The 17,787-nt window shown below is 37.7% G+C and overlaps 1 protein-coding gene across 6 annotated transcripts in view; it reads right to left on the bottom strand.

The window, feature by feature from the left end:
- Positions 1-17,787, bottom strand: part of CTDSPL2 (CTD small phosphatase like 2) — a 92,883-nt gene that overhangs the window by 48,138 nt on the left and 26,958 nt on the right. For 4 of the 6 annotated variants that reach the window (XM_036260250.1, XM_036260261.1, XM_036260258.1 and 1 more), the window contains exon 2: positions 12,951-13,160. In XM_036260250.1, the coding sequence (XP_036116143.1) occupies positions 12,951-13,136 (186 nt within the window). In that variant the 5' untranslated portion in view covers positions 13,137-13,160. Of the gene's footprint in view, positions 1-5,272; positions 5,314-12,950; positions 13,161-15,418; positions 15,545-17,787 lie in introns of those variants that run through there. The other 2 variants (XM_036260260.1, XM_036260262.1) reach the window with 2 other exon arrangements.

The following is a 17,787-nucleotide window of genomic DNA, read 5'->3' as shown; positions in this document are numbered from 1 at the left end:
TCACAGTGATAACACAATTACACCCAAGAATAATATATGGGCATGGACCTAACAACAGAGCTTCAAAATAAATAAAGCAAAATTCACAGAACTGAAAAAGTAGACAAATTCAGAATAGTTGTAGATTTTAATATCACTCTCTTAGAAACTGATAAAACTAGTTTAAAAATAAGATACTGGAATATTATCAACCAACCTGATTTAAGTGATACTTAGAGAACATTGCACTGAACAATTCCAAAATACAAATATTTCTTCAAATACACACAGGACATTCACCAAGACTGACTATATGTTAAAACGTATCATAATAAATCCCTCAAAATGAAATCATACAGAGTATATTCTTTAATCACAATGATATTAAATTAGAAATGAACAATTAGAAATATTTAAGAAATGGCCAAATATCTAGAAGTTAAACAACACTTTTTTTTTTTTAATCTTCACCCGAAGATATTTTTCCATTGATTTTCAGATAGAGCAGAAGGGAGAGAGAGAGAAATATCAATGTGAGAGAGACACATCCATTGGCTGCCTCCCACTCGATCCTGACCAGGGCTGCTGGGGATCAATTCTGCAACCGAGGTAGGTGCCCTTAACCAGTAATCGAATCCCTCAGTCTGAAGTTCTAATGGCTGAGGCAAACTGGCCTGGGAAACAACACATCTCTAAATAATCCACAGGTCAAAGTATAAATCACAAAGATAATAAGGTAGTAAAAATACGTGGTATAGCCCTGGCCAGTTTAGCTCAGCGGTTAGAGCATCGGCCTGTGATCCAGAGACCTGGGTTCAGTTCCCGCTAAGGGCGCATACCTCGGTTGCAGTTTGTCCCCGGCCCTGGCTGGTTGTACAGGGGGCAGCCACTCGATGTGTTCCTTTCACATCGATGTTTCTCTGTCTCTCTCTTCCTCTCTCTCCCCCACTCTACCTGAACAAAAAATGAAAAAATGTCCTCGGGTGAGGATTAAAAAAGTAAACAAAAAACGCGGTATAGCAGTACTTTGAAATTTATAGCTTTAAATACATTAGAAAAAAATAAAAGTGTATTATTAATGATCTAAGCAAGGAGGTGGCAAACTACAATCCAAAAGCAAAGTCCAACATGCTGTTTTATATGGCCAACAAGCTAAGCATGGTTTTTATATTTTTAAATATTTTCAGAGGGTGGAGGCAAATCAAAGATACAATGAAAATGACATGAAATTCATATATCACTGGCCAAAGTCACGCTCATTCATTTATGTATCCTCTACAATGGAAGTTGAGTTGTAGCTGCAATAGAGGCAATACATTGTGCAAAGCCTAAAAAACAGGGTGGGCAAAAGTAGGTTGTCAGTTGTAAGTATACAAAACACAGTTTATTCTTGTATTATTTATTATATTACTTTTCATAAGAACTACTGTAAACCTACTTTTGCCCACCCCTGTATTCCTTATGAAATATTTACAGGAAAAGTTAACTGATCCCTGATCTAAGCTAGGAAAGTAAAAGTAAATTAAACAGAGAAAAGAAAATAACACAGCAATCAATTAAATGAGCAAAGACGGATGCTATTTTTTTTGAAAGAGCACTGAAATTGATAAAGCTTGCTCAGCCAATGTGGTTAAGTGGATTGAGCATCAACCCATGGACTGAGAGGTCCTGGTTCAATTCCCAGTCAGGGCACATGCCCGGGTTGCAAACTCAATCCCTGATAGGGGTCGTACAGGAGGCAGCAAATCAATGTTTCTCTCAAATATCAATGTTTCTCTCTGTCTCTCCCTTAAAAATCAATTAAAAATAAAGAAATTTATAAAGCTCTAGCAATACAGATCTAAACAAAGATAAATATAAATTACCCGCAGCAGGAATGAAAAGAGGGTCATTAATAGATCCTTCGGACATTATCACATTAATATATTAATACTATAAAATCTTTACAATAAATAATTCAACAACTTAGATGAATGGGTAAATTCCTTGTAAAATACATTATGACCAAAACTAAAACAAGAAATAGAAGAGCTAAACAACCCCATATATATTAAAGAAATCAAACTTATAATAATAAAAGTTATCCTGCAAAGAAAATTCCTGTCCCATTCCAGAAATTCCACTCCAGAATTCACCAATGAATTCATTAATTATTTAAGAATGAAATAATACTAAGCCAATACAAATCCTTTCAGAAAAAGAGCAGAGGGGAGAATTTTTTAATTTGTTTTCTGACACCGACATAATCCTAATCCAAAATCTGAGAGTATTATAAACCAAGACAACTACAGACACAAAAATCCTTAAAAAAAAAACCAAAAAAAAAAAAACCCAGCAAACAAATCCAGTAATACTTGCAAGTTTGGTTTCCCATTCAAAAAAATTTAAGTACTATTCCACATTAAAAGAATAAAAAAAAGAAAATCTGAAGAACATCTCAATAGATGCAGGAAAGTCTTTGTCAAAACTCAACATGATAAAAACTTTTAGCAAACTAGAAATAGAAGGGAACTTTCTCAAATAAAAGATAACTATGAAAACCATTTAGCTAACAATATACGTAATGGTAAAAAGCTCTTTTCTGTCTGGTCAGTGTGGCTCAGTGGTTGAGCATCAACCCATGCACCAAGAGGTCACCAGTTCAATTTCCAGCCAGGACACATGCCCAGGTTGTGGGCTCGATCCCCAGTGGGGGGCAGGCAGGAGGCAGCCAGTCTATGTTCTTTCTTATTGATGTTTCTATCTCTCTCTCCCTCTCATTTCCTCTCTCTCTCAAAAATCAATAAAGGGGAAAAATATTTTTAAAAATTAAAAAAAAAAAAGCTCCTTTTCCCTACGAGCAGCAATAAGACATGGTGTTTGTTCTTACCACTTCTACTAAACATTGTACTAGATCCTAACAATACAAGAAATGAAGAAAAATAAATAAAAGGCATAGAGATCAGAAAGAAATAAAACTGTCATTATCTGGAATATAACACAATTATGAATGATAAAGACCTATGAAATCTTTACAAAAGACTAGAACTATTAAATAAATTTAGCAATTTCACATAGTACCGGTTCATTTCAGAAAGATTTTATTTATGTATATTAGTGACAAACAATTAGAAAGCAAAAAATTTAAATGTATACCATTTAAAAGAGCATAAAACATCAAATATCTAGGAACAAAACTAATGAAAATTGTGTAAGACCTTTTACATTACTAGGAGAAATTAAAAACACCTGTATTAATGACGAGATGTATCACGATCATGAATTGGCAGACTCAATATTGTTAAGATGTTCACTCTCACTAAACAACCTATATATTCAATACAATTTCTATTATAATTCCAGTAGGCTTTTTTTTTTATCCTCACCTGAGGACATTTTTCCATTTTTTGTTCAGATAGAGTGGGGGGAAAGGGACAGAAAAACATCGACGTGAAAGGGACACATCGAATGGTTGCCAGCCTCACGACCCAACCAGGGCCGGGGACAAACTATAACCGAGGTACATGACTTTAGTGGGAACTAAACCCAGGTCTCTCCGGACCGCAGGCCGACGCTTTAACCGCTGATCCAAACCGGGCAGGGCTCCAGTAGGTTTTGAGAAATAAATAAGCGAATTCTAAAATTTACATGTAAGTATATAGAATCTAAAAACAAACTTAAAAAAGAACAAAGTTGGAGGACTTATACTATCTAATTTCAAGACTCACTATAAAAGCTGAACTAAAAAAGACAGTAATATGCTATAAAGATAAATACATAAACCAATTAAAACAGAATACAATTCAGAAAAAGACCAAAACATATATAGCCTTTGACTTTCAAGCAAGATATTAATTAATCTAATGTAGTAAGGAAAGTTTGTTTAACAAATATTGACAAACTGGATATCTACAGCGGGGTAGGGTAGAAGAGGGAAAAGAACTTTTGTTTGTCTCTTATTCACTCATTCATCAACACATTTATGTATTTATTATGGTCTCATGGATTATTTCATTCCAGAGGTTATAATATCTTACTACCCAAGCCTTAGAACAAGACAATTCTTCAAGGAGCCCTAGTTACTTTAGTAAAATATAGTATTTAGAAACTAAGATCTGGATGGTAGGTGCACAAAGTCCAAAAGCCAGAGCAAGAAAATATATGAATAAATGCATGTATGTAAGGGTGTGTGTGTGTGTGTGTGTGTATGGATGTACATATGTATGTAAACAGAGGGAAGAGAAAGAGAGTATGAATATAAATGGATTAAAACAAATGACCTTTCCCTTCATTAACTTCAGCCAGTATGAGTTTCTAATTTTTTTCATTCCATAATAAATAACTTACTTCATTAATCTAGTTGCTAAAGAACACATCTAGAAAGACTTGCTTACATGAACAAGTGGATTTAACTTTGATAGTAAGAAAACTCCCAAATAAACTATGAAGCTTACTAATTTAAAGGTTAAAGATTTTTCATTTAATTATGTTTTTCAAACAAAAAAGTGCAACCTACCAGTGGATTATATTGAAGTATTAGAATCACCTTTCAAAGGAGAATAAGAAACAACAAAATATAAAAGAAAAATCAGAGCACATCAAATATATCAGTAATGAGTGTGTTTTGTATGTATGGCTATATTATAAGGTATATTTTAGTGGGTCATAATTAAGAGATCTAAAAATACCATTTCATTAGAATTATAGGCATATGGAAATTCATGACCCTTAGCTATGACAGCATAACAGTATGTAGGTAAGAAGACACAAAAAGATCTTTTTGTTATAAAAAAAAAACCTCTAGAAACCACCTACTTAGAAAGGTGTAGAGAAACTCCAAGTATAAAGCAAATATATTTTCATTATGAGGCCTTCACTTCAAATATATATCAGAAATCTTATGATAAAAGCAGAAAGGTTGCATGTGAACACATTCCTGAGTACTCTTGCTGACAATTTCATAATTCTGAAATATGAGGAGTGGTAAGTCTTTGGATCATAAAATGTGCATTTGAAAAAGACCACAGATTTCATACACACATTAGGGGCTGAATGGTGTCTCCCAAATTCATTTGTTGAAGCCCTAACCCCCAGAACATCAGAATGTAACCATATTTGGAGACATAGCCTTCAAAAAGGTAATTAAGTTAAAATAGGGTCATTGGGGTTGACCCCAACTGAAATATGACTGGTGTCCTTACAGAAGAGGAGATTAAGACACAGACGACACACAGAGCAAAGAGCAACCATGTGAGGACAAAGCAAGAAGGTGGCCATCTGCAAATCAAGAGAAGTGGCTTCAGAAGAAACCAACCTGCTGACACATCTGGATCTTGGGACTTCTAGGTTTCAGAACTGTGAGAAAATAAATTTCTATTATTTAAGCCACTCAGTTTGTGGCATTTTGTTATGGCAGCACTAACAAACTAAAACACACCCTTTATATTCATAAATGAACAATGTATGTTTAGATTACCTAAATGCTCTTGTGGCTAATTTATGCAAACTTAGGACTAGAACACATGAAAACTTAGCAATATAAACATGAGTAAGTTATAGAAAAAGGCAAGAACATCAGTAGTCATTGGTCCTAGAAATAATAATAGTAAAAGAATAGCAAAAAGGTAGGCTGATATAAGGGAAAGTAAGTTTCAAAAAGCTACTCATGAAACAGGCATGAAAGCAATGTCAAATACCTTAGAAGAGAGCCAGTTCAAAAGGAAAAAACTTGTCTACAAGTTCAATTATAGCCATATAATTGGAAAGGTGCCAAATAAAGTGGTAACATAGGGAGCTGCAAACTAACTTGGTTTTGAAAACAACATTTGTGGAAATAAGAGAAGTAGCCTATCGTCCAGTCAGAAAGACTAAATACAGAGACAAATAATATATGCAAAAAAATACTATGGGAGAAAAACCTTCCTATAAAAAGCATAAGCTTCAAGCTTTGAGTTGACAGACTGTAAATAAATGACAAAGTGAGTGGCACAGGAAGACTCAACTTTTTTTAAATTTACCATTTTAAAAATTATTTTTCTCGCCCTGGCCAGTTTGGCTCAGCTATTAAGAGCATCGGCCTGTGGACCAGAGTTCCGAGTTCGGTTCCCACTAAGGGCACGTATGTCAGTTGCAGTTTGTTCCCGGCCCCAATTGGGGCCGTGTGGGTGGCAACCAGTTGATGTGTCTCTCACATCGATGTTTCTCTTTCTTCCCCTTTCTCTTCCTCCCGCGATATCTAAAGATAAATGGAAAAAATGTCCTTGGGTGAGGATAAAATGTGTGTGTGTGTGTGTGTTTCTATTAATTTTATAGAGGAACGGAGAGCGAGATAGAAACATGGATCAGCTGCCTCCTGCATGCCCCCTACTGGGGATCGAGCCTGCAAATAGGGAATGTGCTCTGACCAGAAATTTAACTGGTGACCTCTTAGTGAATGGGACAATGTTCACCCAACTGAGCCACACCAGCTGGGCTCAAGAATGATTTTTAATCCCTACACAAGATAGGTAATGCTATAAAGACAGTACCCAGCCACTTAGGGACAGAATAGTATACGAGAAAGAGCACAGGTATTACAGTCAAATGTACCTGGGTTTAAATCTCAACACTGTCATTTATTGGAGAGGCAGTAGGTTATAGTGGTTGAGAGTGTAGGCTCTGAAGCCAGAACCTGGGTTTCAAATCCAGTGTTGCCACTTAAAGCTAAGTAACCCTGCACAGGGAGGTAAAGTTATTTAACCTCCCTGTGTCTCTGTTTCCTCAGCTATAATATAGAGATAAACAGTACCTACCTTTATATGGTCTGTAGGGTTTAAAAAAAGTCATTACACTTAAAGCACTGAGAAGAGTGCACAGCAGATAGTAACTGCTCAGTAATTGTTTATTTGTTCTTTATTGTTAGTTTTTATCCTGGGCAAGCTATTTTTTTTTTATCCTCACCCGAGGACATTTTTCGATATTTTGTTCAGATAGAGTGAGTGGGAGAGAGAGAGAGAGAAACATCGACGTGAAAGCGACACATCGAGTGGTTGCCACCCACACGACCCAACCAGGGTTGGGGACAAACTGCAACCAAGGTACGTGCCCTTAGCGGGAACCGAACCCGGGTCTCTCCGGACCGCAGGCCGACGCTCTAACCGCTGAGCCAAACCGGCCAGGGCCTGGGCAAGCTATTAATATTATCATTGTTGTTGTTATTATTGACCTTGCACAAGTTACCTAAATTCATTAAGCCTCAGTTTTTCTCTTCTATAAAATAACAGAAGATGGTTTAATGATAAAGGAGATACTGGATATAAAGTACCTAACAGATATCCAATAAACATTAGCTGCCAACCCCTACCCAAATTTTGAAAAACAACAATACTGCATTTAAGATACTGAACATAGGCTAGCACTATATACTCAGTAAAATTTTACAATGTATTATCAAGAAGACAGTGTAGTGAAATGTACATAAGGAAGAAATAACAATTAGAAGCCCCGGTAGCTAAACACGGTGCTCACTTCCTCCGGAATCCAGATTGGTAGGAAGGGCAGACGGATTGGTCCTACACCCACATGTGGCAGATAAAAATCAGGAGGATACCTCAAGCTGTAAAGGCCTGGGGGGGGTGGGGAGAGCAAGGGGTTCCTTTCCCACACCAAGCGCCCAACTCAGGGTTCCAGTGCCAGGAAGAGAAGTCCCCATAACTTCTGGCTGTAAGAACCTGCAGGAATTGAGTATGAGGAAGGCTGAGACTGCTAGAGCCCCAGGCAGCTCCTCTCAAAGGGCCCGAGCACAGACTTACTGAGACTCACACCCTCCAGGCTCCAGTGTGAGAGAGGAAGCTTAAAAGGCACCAAAGACATATAAGAACTGAGTTGTTTGGCATCGAGGTGAGGGCTAGAGAGGCACCTTTGTCCCAGACAGACGTGCAGGTGGAGGACCTTGTTCCTTTGGTGAGCCATTCTCCTACAAGGTCAGCAGAGGTGCCGTAACTGGGACTCCAGCAACCTGGCTCACACTGGTGATTCCCCGAGGCCTTGCCCTAACCAACTTTCAGGCCCACCCAAGCTGTTTCTAGTGGCTTTACCACAGGAATGGCCTATTTCAACTCCTGCTTCAGATTTTTCAAAATTCTCTCAAACAAGCAGCATCTGGCCACAGCGAGCCCCATACCTCTCACTTAGTGGCCCCAGACCTGGCATTAGAAGTAGCCAGCCCTAGTTCACAACTGGGCTTTTCTTGAGCACCTCCAAGCCCAGCACAAGCAGCAGCCATCTGCAGATCGCTTTGTAGCTTATGCCTGGTGGCCCCGGTAGAACACAGGCAGTGGCTGACCTTGCCCCAGAGCCAGCACAACCAGGGGACAGCTTCAGAACACTGCAAAGCACCACCACCCAACCACCTCCAAAAGTGACACACTCAAGGAATAGACTCGACAGGTACCAGAGCCCTGTTGAACTAAATCTTGCTTTGTGTGGTGGGCCCCTGCACAGCTGATCCTCCAAGGTCGTCAGAGGTCGGTGGTCTGTGGACACAGCCAGTCCTTGCAGCTGATCAGCCTGAGTAAATCCCTCCCAATGACATGCCAACAGCAATCAAGACTCAATTACAACAGAAGGGTGTAAAGTCCATACCAGGGGTGTACCTTGAGGGCCCAGCCGGGTGACCAGGGAGAATGCCACTGGACCCTACTAGACACCTACTACAACAGGCCACCCTAGGAAGCCTGGGAGACATAGCAACTCTACCTAATACACAGAAACAAACACAGGGAGGCAGCAAAAATGAGGAGACAAAGAAACATGTCTCAAATGAAAGAACAGAACAAAACTCCAGGAAAAGAACAAAATGAAATGGAGGTAAGCAATCTAACAAATGACAGAGTTCAAAACACTGATTATAAGGATGCTCAATGAACTTAGTATTTCATGGAACTTAGTGAGAACTTCAAGAGTATAATAAAATACCAGTCAGAAATGAAGGATGTACCTAAAATAAAGAATAATTTACAGGGAATCAATAGTAGAATAGGTAAAGCCAAGAAGCAAACCAATTGATTTGAAATATAAGGAAGCATAAAACACCCAATCAGAACAGCAAAAAGAAAAAAAGAAATCCAAAAAAATGAGGATAGTATAAGGAGCCTCTGGGACAACTTCAAGCATACCAACATTTGCATCATGGGAGTGCCAGAAGGAAAAGAAAAAGAGTAAGAAATTGAAAACCTATTTGAAAAAAATGACAGAAAACTTCCCTAACTTGGTAAAGGAAATAGACATACAAGTCCAGGAAGCACAGAGAATCCCGAACAGATGAATCCAAAGAGGTCCACAACAAGACACATTATCATCAAAATGCAAAAAGGTTCAAGACAAAGAGAGAATCTTAAAAGCAGCAAGAGAAAAGCAGTTAGTTACCTACAAAGGAGCACCTCCCAGAAGACGGTCAACAGATTTCTCAAAAGAAACTTTGCAGGATGGAAGAGAATGGCAAGAAATATTTAAAATGATGAAAAGCAAGGACCTACAACCAAGATTAGTCTATCCTGCAAAGCTATCATTTAGAATCAATGACCTTATAAAGAGTTTCCCAGACAAGAAAAAGCTAAAGGAGTTCATCACCACCAAACCAATATTATATGAAGTGTTGATGGGTCTTCTTGAAGAAGGAGAACAAAAGTATGAACAATAAAATGGCAATAAATACGTATCTATCAACAATTGAATCTACAAACAAAATGAGCAAGCAGAACAGAAACAGACTCATAGACACACAGAACTTTTTATTGGTTTCCAGATGGGAGAGGGGTTGGCTGAAAAAGATAAAGGGATTAAGAAGTGCAAACTGGTTGTTAGAGTGATGAACTTCAAAGGGAAGGGGGGACGTGGGATGAGAAGAGAGAAACCAAAGAACTTATATGCATATATGCATAACCAATAGACATAGATAATAGTGTGGGGAAGGCAGGAGAGGGGCAGGAGTGGGGAGGAAGGAGTCAAGGTGGGGGAAAAGGAGGGACATGTGTAATACATTCAACAATTAAGGTAAGTTTAAAAAGAAAAAGAAAAACAATTAGAAGCTCCTATAAGTGCTTTAGGAATGATACATGACAAGTTAACCTTTTATTTCTAACATAGGGTTAGTAGACTGGGAGAAAAAAACAAAACAGTGTACCTTAATTTCAGTAATGCATTTAAATACTAATTTTCACAATAATCTTTTAGACTATAATAAAGAAATCTAGGATGAATGACAGTACAATTAAATGAATTTGTAAGAAAAACTTTGGCCCAGCCGGTGTGGCTCAGTGGTTGAGCATCAACACATGCACCAAAAAGTCGCTGGTTCAATTCCAGGTCAGGGCACATGCTCGGGCTGTGGGCCTGATCCCCAGCGAGGGGCATGCAAGAGGCAGCCAACTGATGTTCTCTCTCATTGATGTTTCTATCTCTCCCTCCCTCTCCCTTCCTTCCTTCCTCTCTAAAAATCAATAAAGAAAAAAAATTTTTAAAAAAGAAAAACTTTGTCCAAAATTATTAATTAACAAATAAGACACTAGTTTACAAACTGGTTTTCCATGGCCCTATACTATTTAAGCATCCATAAAAAATCCTAGATTTTGGTTTAAAAAAAAGGAAAAGAAAAAAGAAACTTGACAGCAAATTCTATCGAAAAATCTTGACTGTTTTAGTTAACATGGGCAAAATATCTAACCACTAAAGGAGAAAAAGAGAGAGATGATATAATATATGATATAATCTAATGCCACATTAATAGAACAATTCCCAGTTCAAAGGAAGTAAAAGTGAACATAAGTCAGAAGACTCACTTCTGGTTGTTATCTTTCATAAACAAGGGAAAAGGGTGACCAAGATGGTGATTTGTATCATATACTGTCATATAATGAAAACTAGAAACATTTAGCCTAGACAGTGATTGGGGGTTTGCACTTGTACAAAAGAAAAAGAACTATAAGAAAGTAAAGGGTATATATATTTTCCTCAAGATAAAAAACTTTATAATATTTAGAGTTACTCAGAGAATGAACTGACAAATAGTAACATTCCCATTAACAGAGGTGATGGTAACCCATTAGGAATTTATAGATTCAAGAAGTCATGTTTCTGGTGCTGGCAGGTTTGGCTCACTGGTTAGAGTGTCGGCCTGTGGTTCAGAGAGACCTGGGTTTGGTTCCCACCCTTACGGTTGCAGTTTGTCCCCGGCCCTGGTTGGTCGTACGGGTGGCAGCCACTCCACATGTCCCTTTCACATCGATGTTTCTCTCTCTCTCTCTCTCTCTCTCTCCCCCCCTTCCCCCCCTCCTTCCCTCCTTCCCTCTCACTCTCTCTGAACAAAAAATGGAAAAATATCCTCAGGTGAGGATAAAGAAAGAAAGAAATCACATTTCTGGAAGGAATTTGAACTTTGTTATATTATATTACAGTGATACCTCGGTTCTCGAACATAATTCGGTCCAGGAGGACGGTCGAGAAGCGAATTGTTCGAGAACCGAAGCAATGAAACCCAATAGGAAAGCGTGACTCCACAAAGCGTGACTCTCTGCACTCACACTGATGACGCAAGCAAGGCGCGCTGGGCCGAATGAACGCCATTCGGCTCAACTCGGCTCATCTCGGAAGTTCGAGTTCCAAATATTTGTTCGGATTCCGAGACAAAAGTTTCTCGAATCTCCATTTGGTCGAAAACCGAGGCGTTCGAGAACCGAGGTATCACTGTATTTCTGAGTTTATAGAAACTGACTCTAAGATTTTTTAAAATTCTATTTAAAATTAACAAAAAATTTACTTACATTAGAAAACCAAAATAAGATTACACCATCAAAACATAAAGAAAATCTCTAGCCCTGGCTGGTTTGGCTCAGCGGTTAGAGCGTCGACCTGCGGTCCAGAGAGACCCAGGTTCGGTTCCCGTTAAGGGCATGTACCTCGGTTGCAGTTTGTCCCCGGCCCTGGTTGGTTGTGCGGGTGGCAACCACTCGATGTGTCCCTTTCACATCGATGTTTCTCTCTCTCTCTGTTCCTCTCTCTCCCTCCCACTCTACCTGAACAAAAAAATGGAAAAATGTCCTCGGTGAGGATGATAAAAAAAAAAAATTTTTTTTAAATCTCTAAACAGAATACTTCTAAATCTTGGTCAATGGTTCCCAGTAACTAGGTTTTTTTAGTTACATGACAACAAAATCTACTACTATGAATAGGTAGCAACAATGATTTATTTTTCTAATTATCAAAGTGATAAACTTATATTATAATGAAAATTTATATATAATAATCCCAAGAAAACACAATAGTAGTAAATAGTGATACAACCTACATACAATGAACATCAAGAACACCATCCATTTATAGAATGCATTTAAATTTTTTAAACTTTTTTCCATCTGTTTGCCATTTGATCTGAAAACAACTCTGAGACACACAAAACAGTTGGTATTAGTCCCATTTTACTGTCTTCCTGAGGCTCAGAGTGGTAAATGATTTTCCTCAGACCACTCACGGTGGTCCAGAGTATGAATCTGGAGCATCCGACTCCTGGTCAGCATCCATTCTTTAATAACTTTGTTGTTTATTTAATGAAATAATACGTTTTCACTGTACAAATGTTAGATTTCAGATTGATAAATCACCTCCCTAAGTAGACAATGTATTAATAATATTAACGAGATACTGTACCTTTTCTTTGGGGAAAAAAAGCGAATAAAAGAAAAAACTCAAGTAAAGCAACTCAAGTAAAAGAAAAATGTATTTTACTTCCCACAATACTATGCTGAAAAAACCCCAGAAGGCTAAGTGGATCAGTAAAGGAGAATAAATAATGTTCTCTTAAACAGCCATTAAATCTCTTGAATGTTAACACTCTTAAAATAACACCACATTCCCTTAAAAGTGAGCTCCAGCAATATTAGATTTCTCATCTTTACATGCTTAAAGAAAACAAACTAAACTCTGATTTTAATGATTTAAGTACAAGGTAAAACCACTACCTTGGGTGTGCTTCCTTTAATAAATTTTTTAATTGAAGACAACAAGCCGGTTTCATTCTTCGGTGGTTTTTCTCCTCCTGAAGGTAGGCTATCATCAACCTCTGAATATTTCCTCTTTGCTCTGGCAGTGCGTTGTGTTTGGATTTGATTTGATTGCTGAGAAGCTTTCCGTGTTCTCAGCCTCATCTTTTATGGGTGCCACATGTAAAACTATAAGAGAAAAATAACATGGGTTATTAAAAAATTAATCTAGCAAGCCCATGGTTTCCCAGCTTTTATAATAAAAGCCTCTTGGTTAGAAAAAGTCCAGGTCTCTAAAGGACTGAATTAAGAAATTAACATTTTATGTGAAAGGCATTATGCTTTGAACTTTATAGTATACATTATCCCAAGTAACGTTCCCAACTTCTGAAATATTATATACTATGACTGAACACCAGAGTATGCATGGACTATGCTGCCTCCACTCACGCCAACACTATCATTCATTTAACCATTCATTCATCCACTCAACAAATAATGTACTGAGCACTTACCCCATTCAAGGCACTGGGCTAAGAAATTACTTCGTCAATAGTAAACAAGATAGGGAGAGAGAGTTATCCCTTGCCAGAGTACACACCCTGACCAGGGATGGAACCTGAAACACAGATATATGTCCTGACCAGGAATCGAACCTAAAAACCTTTTGGTGTACAGAACAACACTCCAACTAAGCCACCCGGCCAGGGCCAAATGGTGCTCAGTTTTAAGTTGCTACCCTCAATGAAATAAATACTGCCTTGTCTCCTAACAAGTCAATGTTAACTTCTAAAGGGAGTTATCATTCAAGGCATGTATTATTTACTTAACCCTATTTACAGTGTATAAGTTTGTCTTAATTCCTTTGGTCTTCAACTCAGCACTCCTTAAAAAAGGAAAATTCCCATATAGGAAACACATAGGGGGATTAAAAAAAAGGGTTATTTTAAATAAATTTCTGTAAATATTTTTTAAAAGTCTTTTCAAAGATACCTAAAAGTAAAAGTATCTTAAAACCAGAATCATAAAGTGATTCTGGAAATTAAAAAATTTTATGAAATAATATATTGATGTAAAGTAGAATTAAAAGACTAAAGATGTAAGTCTAGTTTTATGAGATCAGTTCATGAAAAATACTTATTGGTCAATTGCTACCAGAATGGTAACAAAAGGATGAAAACGAAAATCTCTGCCCATGAGAATAAAAACGTCTAGTAGGTAAGTATATATACATATGACAGTATATATTTAAAATGCTAGCCCAGCAGGTATAACTCAGTGGATTGAGGAGGCCCTGGTTCAATTCCCAGTCAGGCACAGGCCCGGGTTGTGAGCTTGAACCCCAGTGTGGGGTGTGCAGGAGGCAGCCAATCAATGTTTCTTTGTCATTGATGTTTCTATCTCTCTCCCCCTCTCCCTTCCTCTCTATCTAAAAAGTCAATAAAAATATATTTTAAAATAAATAAAAATAAAATGCTATATCATTCTACATGGAAAGAGTGAAGGTTCTAGAAAAGCTTAGGAGAAAAAGTCCTCTGAATTGAAAAATAACGAGTGGGTATTCTCTGGAAAGCAAGACAAGAACATTTAAAGAAGGAAGGTGAAATGTAGAGGGTTTTGACCATTCCAATGGTGAGCTGTAAAAGGTGTACTTTTAGGTCTGAAAGGGCTAGAGCAGTCAAGCTCTCCTGAACTTTCAAAACTGACTGCTCACACACAGATGAAGAAAACTACTTTTCAATTTCACATGGAATGCTTACCAAGCTAGACCATGTGGTGAGGCACAAAACAAGTCATGGTAAGTTCTAAGACTGAAATCTTACCAAGTATGTTCTCTGACCACATATTAAATAAAAAACAAAACAAAAAAATATTTAACAGTACCAAACAGCCCTGGCCAGTGTGACTCAGTGGTTAGAACGTCAGCTTGCGGACCAAAGAGTCACGGGTTCGATTCCGGTCAAGGGCACGTACCTTGGTTGTGGTTTAGTCCCTGACCCTGGTCAGGGTCATGCGGGAGGCAGCCAATCAATGTGTCCCTCTCATATCAATGTCCCTCACCGCCCCCCCCCGCCACTGTCTGAAAAAATAAAAATGAAAAAATATCCTGAGGTGAAAATTAAAAAATAAATAAATTAATAAAAGTATCAAACACTTGGAAATTAAAATATATATTTATAAATAAATCATGAGTCAAAAAAAGAAATCATGACAAATGCAAAATATTTTCAACCAAAAAATAACAAAAATAGAGCACATCAAAATTTGGGGAATGTAATAAGTAGCACATAGAGGGAAAACTATAAACATACACGCACCCAACGATAGAGTCCCAAAATATAAGAAATTAAAACTGTCAAACTAGCCCTGGTTGATTTTGCACAGTGGTTAGAGCGTCGGCCTCGCAGACCAAAGACTCGGGTTCGGTTCTAGTCAAGGGCATGTACCTCAGTTGTAGTTCCGTCTTCAGCCCCGGTCCCTGGTGAGGGTCATGTAGAAGGCAACCATTCAATGTGTCCCTCTCACGTCAATGTTTCTCTCTCTCTCTCCCTCCCTCCCACTCTATCTGAAGATAAATGGAAAAATATCCTCGGGTAAGGATTAAAAAAAAAAAAACCTGTCAAACAAAAGTGAAAAAATGGCAATTCAACAATAGACAAAAGATCAACAAGGAAACAAAACACCTGAACAATTCTCTAGACCTAAGAGAGCCCTGGCCAGTTTGGCTCAGCGGTTAGAGCGTCGGCCTGCGGTCCGGAGAGACCCGGGTTCGGTTCCCGCTAAGGGCACGTACTTCGGTTGCAGTTTGTCCCCGGCCCTGGTTGGTCGTGCAGGTGGCAGCCACTCGATGTGTCCCTTCACGTCGATGTTTCTCACTCTCTCTCCCTCCCTCTCTATCTGTACAAAAAAATGGAAAAATATCCTCGGGTGAGGATAGAAAAAAAAATAAAAATAGACCTAAGAGAAATACATAGAACAATTCACTGAACAACAACAGAATAGATATTCTCAACTTACACATCATATTTCATAGTGAAAATCTAAATGCTTTCTTTACATTCTCCAGGAGAGACTCCATGTGGGGACACAAACCAAGTCTTAATACATTTATTTATTTTAAATATATTTTTATTGATTTTTTAGAGAGAGAAGAAGGGAGAGGGGGAGAGAGATAGAAACATCGGTGTGAGCGATAGACACTGATCAGCTGCCTCCTGCACGGCCCCTACTGGGGATCTAGCCCAAAACCCAGGCACATGCCCTGACCAGAAATGAAACCGGACCTCTCAGTCCATGGGACAATGCTCACTCCACTGAGCCTCATCAGCTGGGCCCAAGTCTTAATAAATTTAAAAGGACTGAAACCATACAAGTATACTGTTTCCATGGCTTCATACAAATACAGTATCTCTAACTACAGTGAAATAAAATTAGAAATTGCAAAAAAGGATATTTGAGAAATTAACAAATATGCAAGAATTAAACAACAAAAGAAATTACAAAGAGAATTATAAAGTATTTCAAGATGAATGAAAACAAAAGCACAACATACCAAAACTTTTGGGATGCCCCAAAAGCAGTGCTCAGAGCAATTTATTGCTGTAAGGCTTTATGTTAAAAAATACAAAATACAAAACTCAAATCAATAATAAAACCTACTTTAAGAAACTAGAAAGAGAAAAACAAACTAAATCATCTAAAGCAAGTAGAAGAAAAGAAATAAAAGCAAAAACAAATAATTTAAAAGAAAATAACATTAAAAAAATCAATGAAGTTAAAAAAGTTGGTTCTTTGAAAAGATCAACAAAATTTTGACAAACGTTTAGTTAGACTAGCTAAAAGAAAAATAGAGAGAGAGAGAGAGAGAAGACTCAACCTTTTCATTTCAGGAATGAAAGGAGGAACATTAATCCAACCTTATAGATGTAAAAAGGATTTTAAGGGAATAATATGAACAACTGTATACCAAATTAGGTAACACAGATAAAATTAACAAATTGCTAGAAAGACACAACTAAACTGGACTCAAGAAAAAATAGAAAATCTGAAAGACTCATAGCAAGTCAAGACTTAATTAGTAATAAAAAACAAACAAAAAAACCCACTTTCCACAATGAACGGCCCAGGACCAGATGGCTTGATTTACTAGTGAATTTTACCAAATATTTATACCATCCTACTCAAAGTCTTCCAAAAAATTAAGGAACACCTCCCAATTCAATCCAGGAAGTCAGCATTACCCTTATACCAAAGTTAAACAAGGATACTATCAGAAAAGAAAACTACAGGTTAATTATGCCTTAGGAACATAGATGCATTATTCTCAACAAAATACTAGCAAACCAAATGCAGCTTAATAAAAGGGTTATACACCATGACCAAGTGGGATTTATCCCAGGAAAGCAAGAGTGATTTAACATATGAGTATCAATCAATATAATATACCACATTAAAAAAATAAAGAGAACCCTGGCCAGTTCGATTCAGTGGTTAGTCAGCCCACAGACCAAAGAGCATCAGATTCAATTTTGGGCAAGGGCACATACCTCGGTTGAGGTTCAGTCCCCAGCCCTGCTAGGGGTAGTGTGGGAGGCAACCAATCAATATGTCACTCTCGCATTGATGTTTTTCTCCCCCCACCCCCCCACCCCTTACTTTATCTGAAGATAAATGGGAAAATCTCAGGTGAGGATTATAAAAATAAATAAAAATAAAAATGAAAAAATAAAGAGAAAAATCCACACGATCATTTCAATTGATGCATAAAAAACATCTGACCAAACCCAACACCTTTTCATAATAAAAATACCCAACA

The sequence above is a fragment of the Molossus molossus genome, unplaced genomic scaffold (genome assembly GCF_014108415.1).
Source record: "Molossus molossus isolate mMolMol1 unplaced genomic scaffold, mMolMol1.p scaffold_m16_p_1, whole genome shotgun sequence".
Lineage (NCBI taxonomy): Eukaryota > Metazoa > Chordata > Mammalia > Chiroptera > Molossidae > Molossus > Molossus molossus.
This window is presented reverse-complemented; position numbering and strand designations above follow the sequence as displayed.